At 35.4% G+C, this 19,073-nt stretch overlaps 1 protein-coding gene across 3 annotated transcripts; it reads left to right on the top strand.

Moving 5' to 3' along the window:
• The first annotated feature begins 9,419 nt into the window (after positions 1 to 9,419).
• LOC116020057 (transmembrane protein 230-like) lies at positions 9,420 to 18,115 on the top strand. 3 transcript variants are annotated; one of them, XM_031260516.1, is made up of 3 exons: positions 9,420 to 9,621; positions 17,058 to 17,364; positions 17,502 to 18,115. In XM_031260516.1, the coding sequence occupies exons 2-3, from the start codon at positions 17,088 to 17,090 to the stop codon at positions 17,579 to 17,581; spliced, it is 357 nt and encodes a 118-aa protein (XP_031116376.1). In that variant the 5' UTR covers positions 9,420 to 9,621; positions 17,058 to 17,087; the 3' UTR covers positions 17,582 to 18,115. The 3 variants fall into 3 exon arrangements, with proteins under 3 accessions (XP_031116376.1, XP_031116378.1, XP_031116375.1); XM_031260518.1 differs by lacking the exon at positions 9,420 to 9,621 and adding an exon at positions 11,809 to 13,265; XM_031260515.1 differs by lacking the exon at positions 9,420 to 9,621 and having other exon boundaries at positions 15,682 to 17,364.
• The last annotated feature ends 958 nt before the right edge of the window (positions 18,116 to 19,073 follow it).

The following is a 19,073-nucleotide window of genomic DNA, read 5'->3' as shown; positions in this document are numbered from 1 at the left end:
TTGGGATTCTCGCCACGGCGAGAATGAAGCTCGCCGCGGCGAGAATCCGCCTGTGACGAAGCTCTAACTTGAAGCCTGATTTTGACCCTTTTCCCTTTTGAATCACACTTTAATGTCTTCATAACAATTGTAGCCCTTGAAGTCTTCTTTCCAATGGTTCAAGAATCACCTCATTTAGATACTCCTAGACTGAGATATGGTCCAATTACCGAAGTGTCGCCATATTTAGCAGGAATTACAACTCTTTGATCTTTTGACCAGTTTTCCTTTTGATCTACACTTTGATGTCTTCATAAGAGTTGTAGCCCTTGAAGTCTTCTTTCCAATGGCTCAAGAATCATCTCATTTGGATATTCATAGGAAGAGATATGGTCCGATTACCAAGATGTCGCCATGGTAGCGGGAATTACAACTCTTTGGCTCCTTTGAATTGGCTTTTGCTCCCAAATAGTTCTAATGCACTTCTAAACACATCAAAAACATCTAAACCAAGCATTATACCATTTAAAATATGAAAACAAGGAAATAAGCATTGGACACAACATTTTATCACACAATTAACTATAAAACCTACATAAAAACACAAGTAAAATAGGTACAAATGAGAGTGTATCAGTATGACTGGTAGGCTGATTGCATAACTCGCAATTTACTTCTAAACTTAGTTTGTGGGCTTAAAATTAATTCGGTGAAGCTGTGATCCCCTAAATATATATTAAAAGAAAAAAAAAACTTTTCAACTTTTCAAACTACTATTGGTGGTGACAAGAAGGGAATGAGACAAATGAGAATTTTGTAAATATCTTATGATTTTGTCGAATTTCGATAATTTCATCGATTTCACTGCTTGCAAATATGTGTGTGTGTGTGTGTATGTATGTATATCTTAGATTTTGGCAAAAACATATTTGTCATGGTTGCCAAAAAAGTTAAAGGAACACACCATTGACCTAACTGATCAAGTTTTCTAATGATTTAGAATTTATTCATATTATTGCTTATCTAGTATATACTCTCTTCTTTTTTCTTTTTTTTTTCTTTATGACGAGGAAAATTTAAAGTTATTACCCGATAATGTAAACCAAGTAAATCATACTTATATGCGTATAATAATAACTTGTAAATCACATATGAAAAGTAAAACACATTAGGAATTGAAGACTATATTCTAGTTCTATTAAAAAAAATGATTGGGAATATTTTGGAATGATCATGGGAAATTAAAGCAGATCATGTGATCCTTAATCAATGTTGTGATACCCCAAAATGCACAGGGAGAGAGAGGGAGAGAGAGGGAGAGAGAAGACATGATGAACAATAAACTAATGCACGCTAATCATCGTTGGTTACTAGGCAATTTATATTGTAATCTTAAACTTGCGATGATGGGAAAGAGGCAAAGCTATCACATGTAATGCGTTAGTGTCTATGCAATAATTTCATAATTATTATTCAATATATTATTAAAAATTTATAGAGTTTATGAAGAAGACATGTCAGAATTATATGGCAATTGTAATATGTTGTATATTTATTTTCATGTTATAGTTAAGAAGTCTGTTTCTAGGCTTGATTGTATGGAAGGGTGGTCTAACTCTCCTTTAATTCCTATCTTTGTACGGTTTTAAATTTGGATCTTAATGATTAGTTTTATTTTCTTTCAAAAAGAAAAAAAGAAAGTTGAGTGCAATGCAATAGAAAGTTGTATGTTGCACTTGAAAGGGATGAATTCCTCGTGAGAACAAATTTACTGATTCTTGTGAATTGGTTGGACAGTAGATACAACAGTCTACATATTTTAATTTGGTTAAGTTATGTTCATGATGACTCAGTTGTGTTCCGGGAAAAGAATAGTAGCTAGTGTAGATCTACATATTTTTACAGTTAGATTGTTGTGATTATAAGTCGGATGTCTAATTGTTCAAATGATAATGATAGTATTTTGTACCTAAAAGTATAAAATTTTAAAAATTGCTCCGATAATATATAAAATATGACACACAATTTATTACATATATAAAAAAATTTAAACTTTTATAACTAAATTACATAAATATTTTAATTAATAATATAAAATATCTTGCATTTATTTTATTTTTTTAAGAAGTTTTTCATTATCTATTTTTAAATTAGAAAAGGTGCACAAGTTAAACACAATTTTAAAAACAAATAAAGAATTTGTTTGATTATTAATGTTATGAGTTATATTTATTCGGCCAGTCAAGTTGCCCGACATGTGCCTCTAGATGACTAGATATAGCTAGACGGGACACATTAGGTTGCATGCATTAGAGGAGGAACATCGCAGGTCAAGGTCATGTATCGCATGGCTATACTGTCCAACCGCCATGGTAATCCAATCAAAGGAAGACATACGTAGTCAAACTAACGGACCAACTTAAAGTAAATCGACTCTATGTATAATATATGCAGCTTGCTCGTCCCGCGATCGCCAAATAAGGGATCATCTTATACACATTCTCACCGGATGTGTAACAACAATTTAACAAAAACTTTTACCAATATTAAGTAATTCGATAATAAAAATTGGAACGAACAGTAAATTGTACTGCTTATGCGGAAAAAAAAATCTTCAAGTTTTTGCTATGATACTATGTTAAGAAAGATGAGAAGAATTTGTTGTATTACTCTCTTGTTCCAATGGAGAGACTATATATATATATATATATATATATATATATATATATATATATATATATATATAGACTCATAAGATACAATATTGTCACGAGTCTTTTAATTGATCGATCAATGTACTACTCATGTACACTCTACCTTATTAATGATACCATAGCAAATTTCTAGACTCCCCATCTAATTTACGATTTTTTTTGGGTGAGACCATCTAATTTACGATTTTTTTTGGGTGAGACCATCTAATTTACGATATCAAAACCGAAACGTAACAAGTAACATCATTGTACTACGCTAGTTGCTTTATTTTAATAAAAAGTGGATGAAAAAGGTATGAAAAGAGAGATAAAGTGGGTGTGTGAAAAGGTTGGGCAGCATCCAGTTTGTAGTAAAAATTATCCATCAGTTCATTGAATCGATCAGTTCATTATTATTATGGCAGCTGGAAGTTTCGTCGTGGGTTGCCCATACAATAAGTCATGACATTCAGAATGGACAATTTACATTAAACCGTTTCAAGCCCCACCAAGTTTCAAGAGATAAATATTTGAGGGAATATAAAATTTTTTGATATATTTTAGGGAATATTAGAAATTTTATTTCAAGAGAAAAATGCTCCAACCGCTTCAAACGACTTCCCAAAGGCACCTTAAATTTCATCCTTAAGAAAGCTTTAGACCGTGCACATTATTATGCGAACAGTGTTCTACACAGCTGTATGAATCACGATCTAAAACGACGTTATTTTGATGTTAAAAATGCATTACTATGCGTGTGTGGTAGAATAATGAAAATTCTGAGATAAGATTATATCTTTTATGAGTTAGAATAATGTACTTGATATGTGTTAGAACAATCAAATTTATGAGGTATGATAATGTATTTTATGAGTTAGAATAATCTACTTCATATGTGTTAGAATAATGTATAATGTACTTTATGTGTTAGAACAATAAAATTTCTGATGAAATAACGTATTTATAAGTTAGAATAATGTACTTTATATGTTAGAATAATGTATTTTATGAGTTAGAACAATTGTAGCTTTTGGCAAGTTTTTGGAATTTTAAAACTCAATGGATTGGTTTTTAACAAATGGGAAGGGGGGTGTTTTTGAAAGTTATTTCTCCTGCAAAATCGGTTTTTTTGGCAGGCTAAGGTGGGCCCCACTAGGGGAAAAGTCACTGCGCCTCACGCAGTCGCGTGCGTAATTTAATTTAATTTAATTTTTTTTTCTGTTTTGTTGTTTTGTTTTGTTTTTTCCTTTTATTTTTTTTCCTCCACCCCCATTTTCTCTTTCCTAATTACACTTTCAAAAACTCATTAAAAACTACACAAAAGTTTAACTATTGAGGAAGGCCTTATTTTCACTTCTGAATTGCACAGATATTGTGATATGCCACTTTAGACAATCATTAACTCTATTTATTTTGTTCCTTTTTTCTCAGATCCTTTTCTATTTAACGTAAATGCGTAATCTGTCTTATCTGCTGAGATGGTTATATGCACATTGAATTGTTGAAGATCACCCATTATAAACTAAAAGATTCTTTGCCAAACGATTGAATTTTCACTTGCTATGCATATCCTTTGGGTACTTTGTCATACAGAGCTTTGACAATTCTATGTGAATATTTTTTGGCTATGGTTCTACAATGATGACTCTAGAAGTGGCAAAGAACTGAATTATATTACTGTATAAACTATGCATATCCTTTGGGTACTTTGTCATACAGAGCTTTGACAATTCTATGTGAATATTTTATGGCTATGGTTCTACAATGATGACTCTAGAAGTGGCAAAGAACTGAATTATATTACTGTATAAACTAGACTTGATTGGGCCTAAAATCTGGATTGGGATATGATTTGTGTATCCATCCCAAGCTGGATTGGATCCAGGGATTCCAGGCCACATACATTGAAGGGGGCTAAACTTACCACCAAACTAATCCTTGTCTCCTCGAACCCCAAACCTTGAAATTTTATGGATATATCTTGTCTTGACTTTTGTGAGAATAAAGGTTATATTAGTCGTTTCTTTATTTCATTTTTAGTAACTGAGTGTAGAGTAGCAAATGGGGTGAAGACTATGATAACACATTTACTATCTCGTTATATGAGCATTTGATAGAAGTGACATATGGTAGTGTAACATGCATAAGATACCAATTGAGTTGATATGGAGTCTTCTAATACACAAACTATCTTGTTTGTGTGCTCTCCATTTTTCAACTAAGCAAAATCAAGAGAAGGATTTAGGCAAAAACTTGATTATGATGTAACAAAAAGCTCGAATATCTAATAGAAAATAAAAGTGTGTTATGTTCTTTTTCCTCAAAAAGTTTTACTTTATCCAATGAATTATAGCAATACATCCTTTATAGTAGGATCAAGGAGGGGTGTAAGAACATTGTGCAGGTCTCCATAAGATATGAATGGTTTGATGTTGTGCTACTCAGTACTGGTTTTTAATTACCATTGTTGCTTGTTTGTCCCAACTGGAGCTTATTGGAAAAGAGTGTTTTTTAAAAAGCTTCAACCGTCTTCCCATAGACGAAGATGATTATGATTATGATGATCGGGCAGGGAGAAATGATCACAGATATGACTATGTTCCAAAATCATATGAGAAAGTCCCATGGAAATCAATTGGCCTAGCAGTTTTCCTACTCTGTCTTGGCTGTTTGCTTCTTCTCATCTCATTCTTCATCTACACTAGCCACATGGGTGGAGAGCTATCGCAAGCTTATGGCTTGTGTGCACTTGGGGTCCTTTCCTTCATCCCAGCAGGTTTGTCAACACACTTCTGACAGCTAGTTTACGTCGACTATGGAGGTTGTAATGGATCATATATAACCATTAGTGCACTTCACATTCTAGCATCTTTTACCCGTGTGTCAATTTTTTATTTTTTTTATTTTTTCCAGGCTTTTATGAGACCCGGATTGCTTGTTATTCTTGGAGAGGTGCCCAAGGCTACCGTTTTTGTCATCTTTTTACTGGAAGCTTAGAAATGAGTTGTTTTTGTTGTTTTGTAATATCAGAACATATTCCAACCCACTGGAACCTGGGTTTCTCAATCGCCAGGCAAATGGATGATTCCTGCATCACAAATTAATATTTAATTTTGACAAAGAACTATTTAAACTGCAACTCCAGAGATGCAAATACCCCATAGTAATTATTTAAATTGAGGTTTCTTTTCAAAAAGTTACAACTTAGAATAAAAGAGTTTGAAGCATTAATATAATAAAATTTATCCATCACCGAAAAACGTTTTTCCGGTGACCACCACGCTTCCGCCGCAGCTACTTGCCGACGACGTGAGAGGGCGAAGACCGGTGGAGACCCAGACGCGGTCCAAGCTCACCGCCGCTCTGCCGGCGAGAAAGGAAGAGAGTGAAGATGATGATGAAGGACGCTGCCCAGTCACCGCTGAAGGTTCGCCAGAGTTCTGTTCGTTCACGCTGGAGAGGAAAACCCAGGTTGAAGGTCGCCTGTGTTGATCTGCCGGTAGCTCGGCGAGGTCGCCCCTTCGCCGGTTTAATCTTCGAAGAAGGAGGAGTCCAGCCGCACCGAAGGAAGCTTAGCCACCATCCACGACCACTCCGCCGGTCACCGGAAAAACTCAGCTCGTCCACCGTGCTCCCGCCGTCGGCCTATTGTCGCGTGAAGCTTTCGAGTTCTGGGCAATTTTCCGGCGATTGCTTGGACGGACAGGAGACAGTCTTGAAACTTCTGCCAACATTTTCAGCTGGCCAAGAAGCTGGATATCCTCTCTCTCTCATACTTTTGAGGTCTTGTTATCACTTATCAGGCATTCCCTAGTGGCTGTTAATTGTTTATTGCATAATGATAAATTTGTAATTTATCTAAAAATTTATGGCAATTAGAAAAAAAAAAAAAAAACTAAATCCAAATCTGAAATCAAAAAATCGCAGCCATCAGATTTGAAATCTGTGGTAGATTGGGGGTGCCAATTTGTATGGGCAAATGGCATTGTTTATTGGGTAATGGTAAATTTGTAATTTGATTAAAAATTAATGGCAATTAGAAAAACAAAATAAATCCAAATGTTAAATAAAAAAACAGCAGCCATCAGATTGGAAATCAGTGGTAGATTGGGGGTGTCATTTTTTAGGGGCAAATGCCAACTCCCAAATATAAGTATAGGGAGATCCTTTTTCCTTTCTCCGATTATTCATTTCTCAGCTTAGTAAACTCATTCCTCAAGTTGTAATATTACACGATTTTCTTTATTCTAAATTATACATGAATCTATGATTTTTTATGTCAAATCATATTTTCAATCCCCATTTAATTTAGTTTTCATAGAAGGGTCAAATATGACCATCTACTATCAACTATTGGTCAATTAACACATTGAACTAAAATAAGATCTAATTAAACACATTTACTTTTAGGTCTTCTACAATAGTCATTTTGTCACGGTTTTTAAGAAGATCTTTGCCACTTTGGAAGAGAGAGAGGAAGTGAGATGCTCCTATCAAGTGGGACCCGCTTGAATCTGATTGGTTGCCTTGAGAGTTCGCATGAAGGCCACAGACTATGCCCAGCGGGCGCGTGTAGTTTGTGCACCGTCTGTGTCGGGCGCATTATAAGTCTGTTTTATTCTCTCTCTCTCTCTCTCTCTTCTTTTTTTAAAATCAATTTTTGTTTTATTTTATTTTTTATTTGGGAAAATGGTCAAATAGACCCTTTAACTTTTGATAAAAAAACACTTATGCCCTTAAACATTAAAAAGGTTCAGCTACACGCTTCAACTCTTTAAAATTGTGCAGTTAGAGCTAATTTATAGGTACCAGCAGGTTACCGGTAAAAAATTAAAAGAAATATATATATATATATTTATTTATTTAATTTAATTATTTTTATTTTTATTTGTTTTCGTCGGCCGGCGACCTTCGCAACCTCCTTCCAGATTGGAAGGAGGCTGAAGGTTGCCGCCTCTGTGGATGCTGCCTCCTTCCAATCTGCAAGGAGGTGCCCGTTGCCTCCTCCTTCCAGGCGACGAAAACCTCTTTCCAGACCGGAAGGTGGCGACTAACGTCGCCGACCGGCCAAAAGTAAATAAAAATAAAAATAAATAATATATATTAAATTTTTTATTTGGTAACCCGTTGATTACCTGTATATTAGATCTAATTGCACAATTTAAAGAGATAAAGTGTATAATTCTACAATTTCAAAGAGTTGAAGTGTGTAGTTGAACCTTTTTAATGTTTGAGGGCCTAATTGCTCTTTCATCAAAAGTTAAATGGTATATTTTACCATTTTCCCCTTTTATTTTTATTTTTTTAATATCTTTTCTACAATTTTTTCTTTCCTAATCACACTACTCAAAAATCACAATAAAAATCTCACTATTAAGGTTGACCTTACAATTTTGTTCACTTTATTCATCATTTTCATGGTCACCGTCACGGTTCAACCTCAATCTCCTCTCTAACTGCTCTTAGTACCCCATCTTTGACGACTTCTGCCTGTACCTCCCCAACCATGATTCGGTCAGAAAACCCCTAGCTCCTCCTACAACTGGTACTGCACCAACCCCTACATGCTCGAGCTCGTTTTCTACCGTCGTATGTTGGAGTGTCCCTGCCTCAAGTCCCATAGCTCTTCCATCAGATGAATCACGCTTAGGGTAATCTCTAGAAAATTGTCATGGTAGAGCTTTGGTGTTTCGGGTGGGGTCTGGAATTCTACTTCTTGCATTTTGGCGTGATACGAGAGGTAGATAGTGGTGGTACATTCGAGAAATAGTTGTTAATGAAATCTGTCTGCGCAGTTGGTTTTCAGATTGAAATCTTGAGATAAGGCCAATGCGGTGAGAATGAGGGGGGGAGAGAGTAGTGGTTTTCTCTTAGAGTTTGAATGCCTTTAACAGTCAACAATTTATTTTTATTTAAATTTCATATCTACATTGTGAAATGGTTACTTAGTTAAAACCTGTAAAAATGCTAAGTGAATAACATTTTAAAAGTGAATGTGTCCAATTACATCTTATTTTAGTCCAAGATGTTAATAGAACAATTGTAGATGTGCATATTTGACTATTTTGCCTATATTTTCTTACTTTTTCCTTCACTCTATGCCCAAATAACACATTTCTAAGAAATAAGCTATTTTGTCTTTATTTAATAAACATCAAAATAAATTCCCTTAAATAGTAAGACTTTAACGATCGCCGTAATAATCCACTAAAGTAAGGAATGACCCATTAATATGTATTACGAAATATCACTTCAAGTAGAATTTAAGGTCAATTCACGTGTTATATACTTATATCGTTATAATGGTTAGTATGGTTAGGTAAGATTTTTTTATTGGTCCATCAAATAAAATTACTTCAAATGAAAATTAAAGCCAATTCACATGTTAGATCGCTATAATACTTAGTACGTTAGGTAATATATTTTTATTGACGTATTGAGTAAATTTACTCGTTCTTAGTGTTAGTGACGCGGTGCATTAAATAAAATTACTCGTTCTTAGTGATGGTGGCGCGGTGCATTAAGTAAAATTACTCGTTCTTATTGTTGGTGACGTAGATTTGACAATTTTTAACATGGTAACGCAACACGAAAAACAATCATGGTACAATCTCCGAAACAAAGGGCACAAGTGAGTAAAGCGCAAGGTGACATTTGTGAATAGCTTTGTTAGAATATAGGAATATAGGATTAAATAAATAATCATAAGATCTGCAAATACGAGGGCATAATTTAACGATACACAGAAAGCACTCAACTCATTTCTGCTGCCCAGCCACATTCTCCGCATTGTTGGAGGTTCACTCTTACAACGTGCGCTCTCTCGAACTCCTCTATCTCTCTCTCTCTCCCCCTAGTATACTCCGTAAGAAGAATATATAGGAGAGGAGTATATACATTTCGCGGAATTCTCTTCTCTCTCGAGCTCGCTGCCGCTCGTTTCGTCTCGGTGAGTTTCCCGATTCCTTTGTGTGTATGTGGATGTAACTGCATGGATGGTAGGCGTGCATGCCCTAGAATTGTTCAGTATTATGGAAAAGTTGCAATCATCTTGTTTGTTTCGAAATCCTTCAGATCTGTTGTTTAGTTGCTAGGGTTGCTGTCTGTAAACGCGGTGGTAACAGGAGCTTGACGGATTTGGTTTGTTTTCGGTAAATTTTTTTTTTTTTGATTGCTTTTTGAAGTATACAGCAATAAAGCAATCGGTGGTGCAATAAGATGCGCGCTATTTTGTGAATTTTTCGAGTGTTCAATTTGGCTTGGCGTTGAATTTTTCGATAAAAATTATATTCCAATTTGATTAAACTGGAGTTATTATTTTTGTAAAAGACAAAAAAGATTTTATTGTTTTGTTTTTTGATTTTTGAACAGAAGATTGATTAACGTAGTTTTTGAGGTAGGCTAAGAATGAAAGTGATCCGATTAGTAGCATTTGGAAATTTTGTAGCTGAAACTTCTTTGATGCATAGAAATGGGATGTGGCTATTAGGTAGGGTGAACCCTATGAGCTAGAAGAAGAGTGAACACTAATTTTTTCTTCTATAGATTTTCTTTGGAGAAGCCTTTTGTAGATTTCTGCTTGGCTTGTTGATTATAAATGTTTCAGCAGTGAAAGCTGGAGCATCCAGATTCCTGATGTTATTTTTCTCTTCACTGTGCTACATAAAAAGGTGTTGATGCCAAACTTAGGAATTATTGGGGGAGTGAAATTATACTGAAGTCAATGGAGTTGCAATGATATAACTTTTTGTTATTGAGCAATGTCACAATAACATTTATCCTATAAAAAGGTGTTGACGCCAAACTTAGCAATTATTGTAGGGAGTGAAATTATACTGAAGTCAATGGAGTTGCAATTTAACTTTTTGTTATTGAGCAATGTCACAATATCATTTATCCTATACCAGCTTCCTTGATTGCCATGTGCTTTGCAGCCTACTTTGTTGGTAAAACCTATTTTGTATTGGTATAGTTGCAATGCTCTTGAACTGCAAGTGTCACGTGCCACCAAACTTAATAGCCTTTCTTTTCACTTCTGAATTGCCACAGATATTGTGATATGCCACGGTAGACAATCATTAACTCTATTTATTTTTTTTCCTTTTTTCTCGGTTCGTTTTCTATTTAACGTGATCTGTCGTATCTGCTGAGATGGTAAATATGTGCATTGAAGATCACCCATTATAAAGTAAAAGATTTTTTCCAAAAGATTGAATATTCACTTCTTGTGCATATCCTTTGGATACTTTTTCATACAGTCTATACAGAGCTTTGACAATTCTATAGGAATAATTTTTGGCTATGATTCTACAATGATGAGTCTAAGCAGTTTGGTACACAAAATGAATTTTGAATGAATAGGAGTCCTATTCCATAAGGAATGGAATAGGCCGGGAATAGAATTCCTATTCTATTCCATTGTTTGGTTCGTCGAGGGAATAGACTTTAGGAATTGTATATTTGTATTCTAGTGCTTAGTTGAATTAAGGAATAGAAATGTGATAAGCAGTCAAAATGACTTACCAAACAATGTGATAAGAATTGTATTATTATTACCACCACTACTACTAATACGTAATAAAAATCGGTATCCTTTATAATATATAATACAAATAGGTAAGGATAAATTAGGTATTGCCAAAAAAGGTATTCTAGAGAACTGGGGAATAGCCTAGCATAATACTAGCCCCAAAATGACTTACGAAATAATGGAATAAGCCTATTCCTCGGAATGCTTTTCCATTCCAGACCTTTTCCGTGAACCAAACGTGGAAGTGGCAAAGAAATCACTTATATTACTATATAAATTAGACTATATTGGGCCTAAAAACTGAATCGGGATATGATTCATGAATCTTTCTTATGTACAAAGTGTTTATAAAGTAAACAGGCATAATTTATTCTACTTTGGTTCTTACCTAGCTCTCTTTTATATGGAAATATATATATATATATAGGGTCATGTTCAGGTGTGGCCGTGCCTTCCCGTGCGGTTCACACCACTCAATGTTACGAAATACACCACTCAATGTTAAGAAACACACCACACAAATATGCACTGTGGTGTGTTTCTTAACATTGTGGTGTGTTTCATTGTGTTTCATTGTGGTGTGTTTCTTAACATTGAGTGGTGTGTGACCGCACGGCCGCACGGGAGAGCACGGCCGCATTTGAACCAAAATCTATATATATTTGGTGAGAAAGTATGTTTCTATAACCCGTATCTAATAACCACATCCCATTTCTATGCATCAGAGAAGTTTCAGATACAAAATTTTTGAATGCTACTAATCCGGTCACTTTCATTCTTAGCCTGCCTCAAAAGCTACATTCATCAATCTTCTGTTCTAAAAATCCAAAAACAAAACAATAAAATATTTTTTTTCCTTTTATCAAATATAATAACTCCAGATTAATCAAATTGGAATATAATTTTTAACCAAAAATTCAACGCCAAGCCAAGTTGAACAGAAATCCTAATTTCCTTCTCGAAAAATTCACAACGAATGGCAACGAGCTCGAGAGAGAGAAGAGAATTCCGCGAAATGTATATACTCATTCAAATACCTAACAATTCTGGAACTACACATTTTCCTCCCCTTTAGCCTAATGTTCATCTAGATTTCCAACTGAATCAATTGAAATTCAGGAAAAATCAGCATTCATTCATTCTTTTTCTATTCACATTGATAACAAGCAAGAGATAGTTGCAAACAAGCCGGAAATAGAAACCCAAACTGGCAAACAAACATCAATAAATGGAACGGAGTGCACAGAAGAGATTGACTGATTAAAGAAACAGCTAACCGTTTTAACGTTGGAGCCGGCGAACACCGTTGGGACCGGAGGTTTCCATCAAATGTCAGCAAATCAACATTTTCAGAATGAGAGTGTTGGCTGCAGTTTCGTATAACCGGCGAATCGCCGCTGAGTGAATAACGGATTGGATTCTGTATTTTGGGTCGGCGTATATGGCACATTCCATATTTACTTTGGGCCTTGTTTACCCCCAAGGCCCAATACAATACATCTACACTTAAGAGTAACTACATTACTAGTTTTTAAAGAATTTTTTAAGAGCAAATTGCCATTTTAGTCGATTGACTTTAGGAGAAAGAAAGAGGAGATAAAGAAAAAGGAAAAGAAAAAAGAAAGCAAGGTTGTCAGGGTAAAAAAATGAAGAGGTCTTCACACGCCATCTAGGTGCGAATGGTGCGCCTGTCGCACTGCAGAAGAAATTTTTTTGAGCCTTACAAAAAATTTACAGGAGAACTAAATTTTCTCTCTCTTGTCCACTCTTTCTTCCACATAAGCATGGCCCTCACAAAAAATTCTTAAAAAACTACTAATATAGTAATATAGTTGCTCTAGTGTATATGTATTGTATTGGGCCTTGGGGATAAACAAGGCCCAAATTAAATATAGAATAGGCCATATATGCCGAGCCCAAATACGGCTCCAATCCATTATTCACTCAGCGGCGAATCGCCTACGAGACTGCAGCCAACACGCTCATTCGGAAAATGTTGATTTGCTGATATTTGATGGAAACCTTCGCTCCCGACGGTGTTCACCAGCTACAACGTTAAAACGGTTAGTTGTTTCCTTAATCAGTCAATCTCTTCTGCGCACTCCGTTCCATTTATTGATGGTTTGTTTGCCAGTTTGGGTTTCTGTTTTCGGCTTGTTTACAACTATCTCTTGCTTGTTATCAATGTGAATAGAAAAAGAATGAATGAATGCTAATTTTCTTGAATTTCAATTGATTCAGTTGGAAATCTAGATGAGCATTAGGCTAAAGGGAGAGGGAAATGTGTAGTTCCAGAATTGTTAGGTATTTGAATGAGTATATACATTTCGCAGAATTCTCTTCTCTCTCTCGAGCTCGCTGCCATTCGTTTCGTCTCGGTGAGTTTCCGGATTCGTTTGTGTGTATGTGGATGTAAATTGTCACAGCCTTAGGGTTTAACAGAAAATAGGGAGAAAAATAGAGAAGATAGGTAGGGATTGAGAGAGAATTTCAGAGAAGAGAAAGAAGGAATTTCATTGATAATCCAAAGCATATCTTACATTCAGAACATTCTAATATAAATAAGGACAAAAGCCTGCTAATACAGCCAAGAATTTCCCCTAACAACCTCCGGAATCTGCTGGTTGCAACGGTTTACTGCTGCCAGGCCAAAACGTCATCGTCGGATCCTCACTTCAACGACTAAGCTTCAAACGTCGTCGTATGGATTAGTTTCAAGTGTCAACCGCTGGTAACTTCTCAGTGTCATAACTCATACGGCGTCGTTTCCTGGCTTTCTCCCCTTATTCGTCTTAAATTCCCACTCCCAGCTTTCTTTGCCATTGTTTCCTTTATTGTTTTGTTTTTAGATTTTTGAACAGAAGATTGATGAACGTAGCTCTTGAGGTAGGCTAAGAATGAAAGTGATCCGATTAGTAGCATTCTGAAATTTTGTAGCTGAAACTTCTCTGATACATAGAAATGGGATGTGGTTATTAGGTAGGGGTTATAGAAACATACTTTCTCACCAAAAATGAATAGGGATATTAGATTCCAAGCAACAGAGTTGTTCAAATCTACTACTCTGTCTTTTGTTGAGCGGGGCGGGCACTTCCTAAAGAACAAAAACTCTTCCGCTATGAGCTAGAAGAAGAGTGAACACAAGTGTGTGTTTGGTTCGAACATGGGAATCAGAATCGGAATGAGAATCAATTACTTGGTAATTGGAATGGGTTCTGGTGAAAGTATTTTGCATGTTTGATAGTAGGGTGTAATTGGAATGATTACCAATAGTGATGTTTGGTTATGTATAACCATATAATCGGAATTAAGGTTTTAAATATACAAAAACAAAAAATCTAGGCAATTGATCTTAAGAGTTATGATGAAGTGAGTAGGCATTGCAGTGAGGGAGTCGAGGAGACGAAATGAGGAGGATAAGGCTAAATTAATGGAATGATAACTGGTTTAAATTAGGTAATGAGTATTTGCAATTATAGGGGTAATCAAATCTTATACTTGTGATTTAAAAAGTTGTCAACCAAACAATGTGTATGACTTTCATTCCCATTCCTTGTGTCTAACCCCATGAACACAACACCGGAACACCCTAATTTTTTCTTCTATTGATTTTTTTTGGAGAAGCCTTTTGTAGATTTCTGCTTGGCTTGCTGACTAAATGTTTCAGTAATGAATGTTGGAGCATCCAGATGTTATTTCTCTTCAATGTACTACATAAAAAGGCTTTGATGCTAAAGTTAGCAATTAGTGCTGGTAGTGAAATTATACTAAAGTAAATGGAGTTGCAACAATATTAACTTTTTGTTATTGAGCAAAGTCACAATAACATTTATCCTATACCAGCTTCCTTGACTGCCTTGTGCTTTGCAGCCTACTTTGCTGGTAAAACCTGTTTTGTATTGGTATAGTTGCAATGCTGTGAACTGCAACTCTTGTAAGTGTCATGTGTCACCAAACTTAATAGCCTTTAGGCCTTCCCCAATTGTAGCTTTTGGCAAGTTTTTGGAATTTTAAAACTCAATGGATTGGTTTTTAACAAATGGGAAGGGGGGTGTTTTTGAAAGTTATTTCTCCTGCAAAATCGGTTTTTTGGCAGGCTAAGGTGGGCCCCACTAGGGGAAAAGTCACTGCGCCTCACGCAGTCGCGTGCGTAATTTAATTTAATTTAATTTTTTTTCAGTTTTGTTGTTTTGTTTTGTTTTTTTCCTTTTATTTTTTTTTCCTCCACCCCTATTTTCTCTTTCCTAATCACACTTACAAAAACTCATCAAAAACTACACAAACGTTTAACTATTGAGGAAGGCCTTATTTTCACTTCTGAATTGCACAGATATTGTGATATGCCACTTTAGACAATCATTAACTCTATTTATTTTGTTCCTTTTTTCTCAGATCCTTTTCTATTTAACGTAAATGCGTAATCTGTCTTATNAAAAACTACACAAACGTTTAACTATTGAGGAAGGCCTTATTTTCACTTCTGAATTGCACAGATATTGTGATATGCCACTTTAGACAATCATTAACTCTATTTATTTTGTTCCTTTTTTCTCAGATCCTTTTCTATTTAACGTAAATGCGTAATCTGTCTTATCTGCTGAGATGGTTATATGCACATTGAATTGTTGAAGATCACCCATTATAAACTAAAAGATTCTTTGCCAAACGATTGAATATTCACTTGCTATGCATATCCTTTGGGTACTTTGTCATACAGAGCTTTGACAATTCTATGTGAATATTTTTTGGCTATGGTTCTACAATGATGACTCTAGAAGTGGCAAAGAACTGAATTATATTACTGTATAAACTATGCATATCCTTTGGGTACTTTGTCATACAGAGCTTTGACAATTCTATGTGAATATTTTATGGCTATGGTTCTACAATGATGACTCTAGAAGTGGCAAAGAACTGAATTATATTACTGTATAAACTAGACTTGATTGGGCCTAAAATCTGTATTGGGATATGATTTGTGTATCCATCCCAAGCTGGATTGGATCCAGGGATTCCAGGCCACATACATTGAAGGGGGCTAAACTTACCACCAAACTAATCCTTGTCTCCTCGAACCCCAAACCTTGAAATTTTATGGATATATCTTGTCTTGACTTTTGTGAGAATAAAGGTTATATTAGTCGTTTCTTTATTTCATTTTTAGTAACTGAGTGTAGAGTAGCAAATGGGGTGAAGACTATGATAACACATTTACTATCTCGTTATATGAGCATTTTATAGAAGTGACATATGGTAGTGTAACATGCATAAGATACCAATTGAGTTGATATGGAGTCTTCTAATACACAAACTATCTTGTTTGTGTGCTCTCCATTTTTCAACTAAGCAAAATCAAGAGAAGGATTTAGGCAAAAACTTGATTATGATGTAACAAAAAGCTCGAATATCTAATAGAAAATAAAAGTGTGTTATGTTCTTTTTCCTCAAAAAGTTTTACTTTATCCAATAAATTATAGCAATACATCCTTTATAGTAGGATCAAGGAGGGGTGTAAGAACATTGTGCAGGTCTCCATAAGATATGAATGGTTTGATGTTGTGCTACTCAGTACTGGTTTTTATTACCATTGTTGCTTGTTTGTCCCAACTGGAGCTTATTGGAAAAGAGTGTTTTTTAAGAAGCTTCAACCTTGAAGCCTTTTGTCTCTTATTTGGCTTAAGAGCCCTATGCATTTTATAGTAGATCAAATATAATAAGCTGTGGGCCAAACAAGCACTTGGTGTCCAATTATTATGGTGGATTTTTGACATTATACTTTATATTAGATTTGCTAGTTGCTACCGATTCTTTATATTTAGCTATATATGTTTTCATATTGTTGGGGTCTGGAACAGCATTCCCTACCACCAAAAAGTTGTTCGCATATGGCCACTAGGCGAAATATTCGCTACAACCGTCTTCCCATAGACGAAGATGATTATGATTATGATGATCGGGCAGGGAGAAATGATCACAGATATGACTATGTTCCAAAATCATATGAGAAAGTCCCATGGAAATCAATTGGCCTAGCAGTTTTCCTACTCTGTCTTGGCTGTTTGCTTCTTCTCATCTCATTCTTCATCTACACTAGCCACATGGGTGGAGAGCTATCGCAAGCTTATGGCTTGTGTGCACTTGGGGTCCTTTCCTTCATCCCAGGTTTGTCAACACACTTCTGACAGCTAGTTTACGTCGACTATGGAGGTTGTAATGGATCATATAACCATTAGTGCACACATTCTAGCGTCTTTTACCCGTGTGTCAATTTTTTATTTTTTATTTTTTATTTTTTCCAGGCTTTTATGAGACCCGGATTGCTTATTATTCTTGGAGAGGTGCCCAAGGCTACCGTTTTTCTCTGATCCCTGATTATTGAGGCATTCTTTTGCTCTTTTGACTTTTGATCATTCAAGTCCCACTGGACATCATATATAATGATTTGGAGGTGGTTTTTGTACCTTCATAAAAATGCATAACTAATCGCAATTGTTCCATAACTTGAAGTGTTGATGTCTTGCTGATGCTCAGGCATTCAGATCATTTTTACTATTTTCTTGTTAACAAGGGAAAGAAAATATGAAAATGCAGAAACTCCCCAATGGTGGAGCTGTCTCATTGTGATTCCTGTTTGATTTTGTCTAGATTGGCCACGTCCTCCAACCAGTTTTGCAGATGGGGGTTTTGGTTTTAGTGCTAAAAGCTAGGCTGTGTTTATTTCAATTCTCTACTTCTCCCGTTTTTCATTCTGCATTCTCTGTTTTCTAGTTTTCAAATGTGTAGTAAACATATCCTTTTTCCTTTCTTCAATTATTCATTTCTCCGCTTAGTAAACTAACTCCTCAAGTTGTAATCTTACACGATTTTCTTTATTCTAAATTATACATGAATCTATGATTTTTTTTATGCCAAATCATATTTTCAATCCCCATTTTATTTATTTTTTGTAGAAGGGTCAAATAGAGTCATCTACTATCAATTACTTACTGTTAAATTGACACATTGGACTAAAATAAGATTTAATTAGAGACATTTACTTTTAAAATTTTGTTTACTTAGCATTTTTTACAGGTTTTCTTTGGTAACCCTTTCACAGTGTTGATATGAATTAAATAAAAATAATTTGTTGACTTAGTTCCATTGTTGACTGTAAATCCATTCAAATTTACAAAAGAATTATACTCTCAGATTCCTCATCTTCATTGCTACTGTCGCGGCGGTTGTTTCTCAATATTCTGATATGGAAATCAACTGCACGTGCTGATGATCCACATTCGTCATCTTCCGTCGCGATTCAACCTCAACCTCCTCTCTAAGTCTCTAACTACTGTTAGTACCCCATCTTTAACGACTTTTGCCTATACCTCCCTAATCACGACTAAGGCCAGAAAACCCCTAGGTCCTCTCACAGTTGGTACCACACCAACCCCTACATGCTCGAACTCGTCTTCTATCGTATGTTGGAGTATCCCTCCCTCAAGTTCCATAGCTCCTCCCTCATATGGATTACGCTTAGGGTAATCTCTGGAAAATTGTTGTGGTAGAGCTTTGGCGTTTCGGGTGGGTATGAAACTCTACTTCTTGCATTTTAGCGTGGTATGGGAGATAGACAATTACGATGCATTCAGGAAATAGTTGTTAATGAACAATTGTTGATAGTAGATGTGCATATTTGATCCTTCTACCTATATTTTTCTTACTTTTTCCTTCCTTCACTCTATGTCCAAATAACACATTTCTAAGAAATAAGCTATTTTGTCTTTATTTAATAAACATCAAAATAAATTCCCTTAAATAGTAAGACTTTAAAGATCGCCGTAATGATCCACTAAAGTAAGGAATGACCCATTAATATGTACTAGTATTTCGCC

This window comes from Ipomoea triloba, chromosome 5, assembly GCF_003576645.1.
Source record: "Ipomoea triloba cultivar NCNSP0323 chromosome 5, ASM357664v1".
Classification (NCBI taxonomy): domain Eukaryota; kingdom Viridiplantae; phylum Streptophyta; class Magnoliopsida; order Solanales; family Convolvulaceae; genus Ipomoea; species Ipomoea triloba.
Note: the sequence above shows the minus strand (reverse complement) of the source record. Positions and strands in the feature narration are given on the sequence as shown.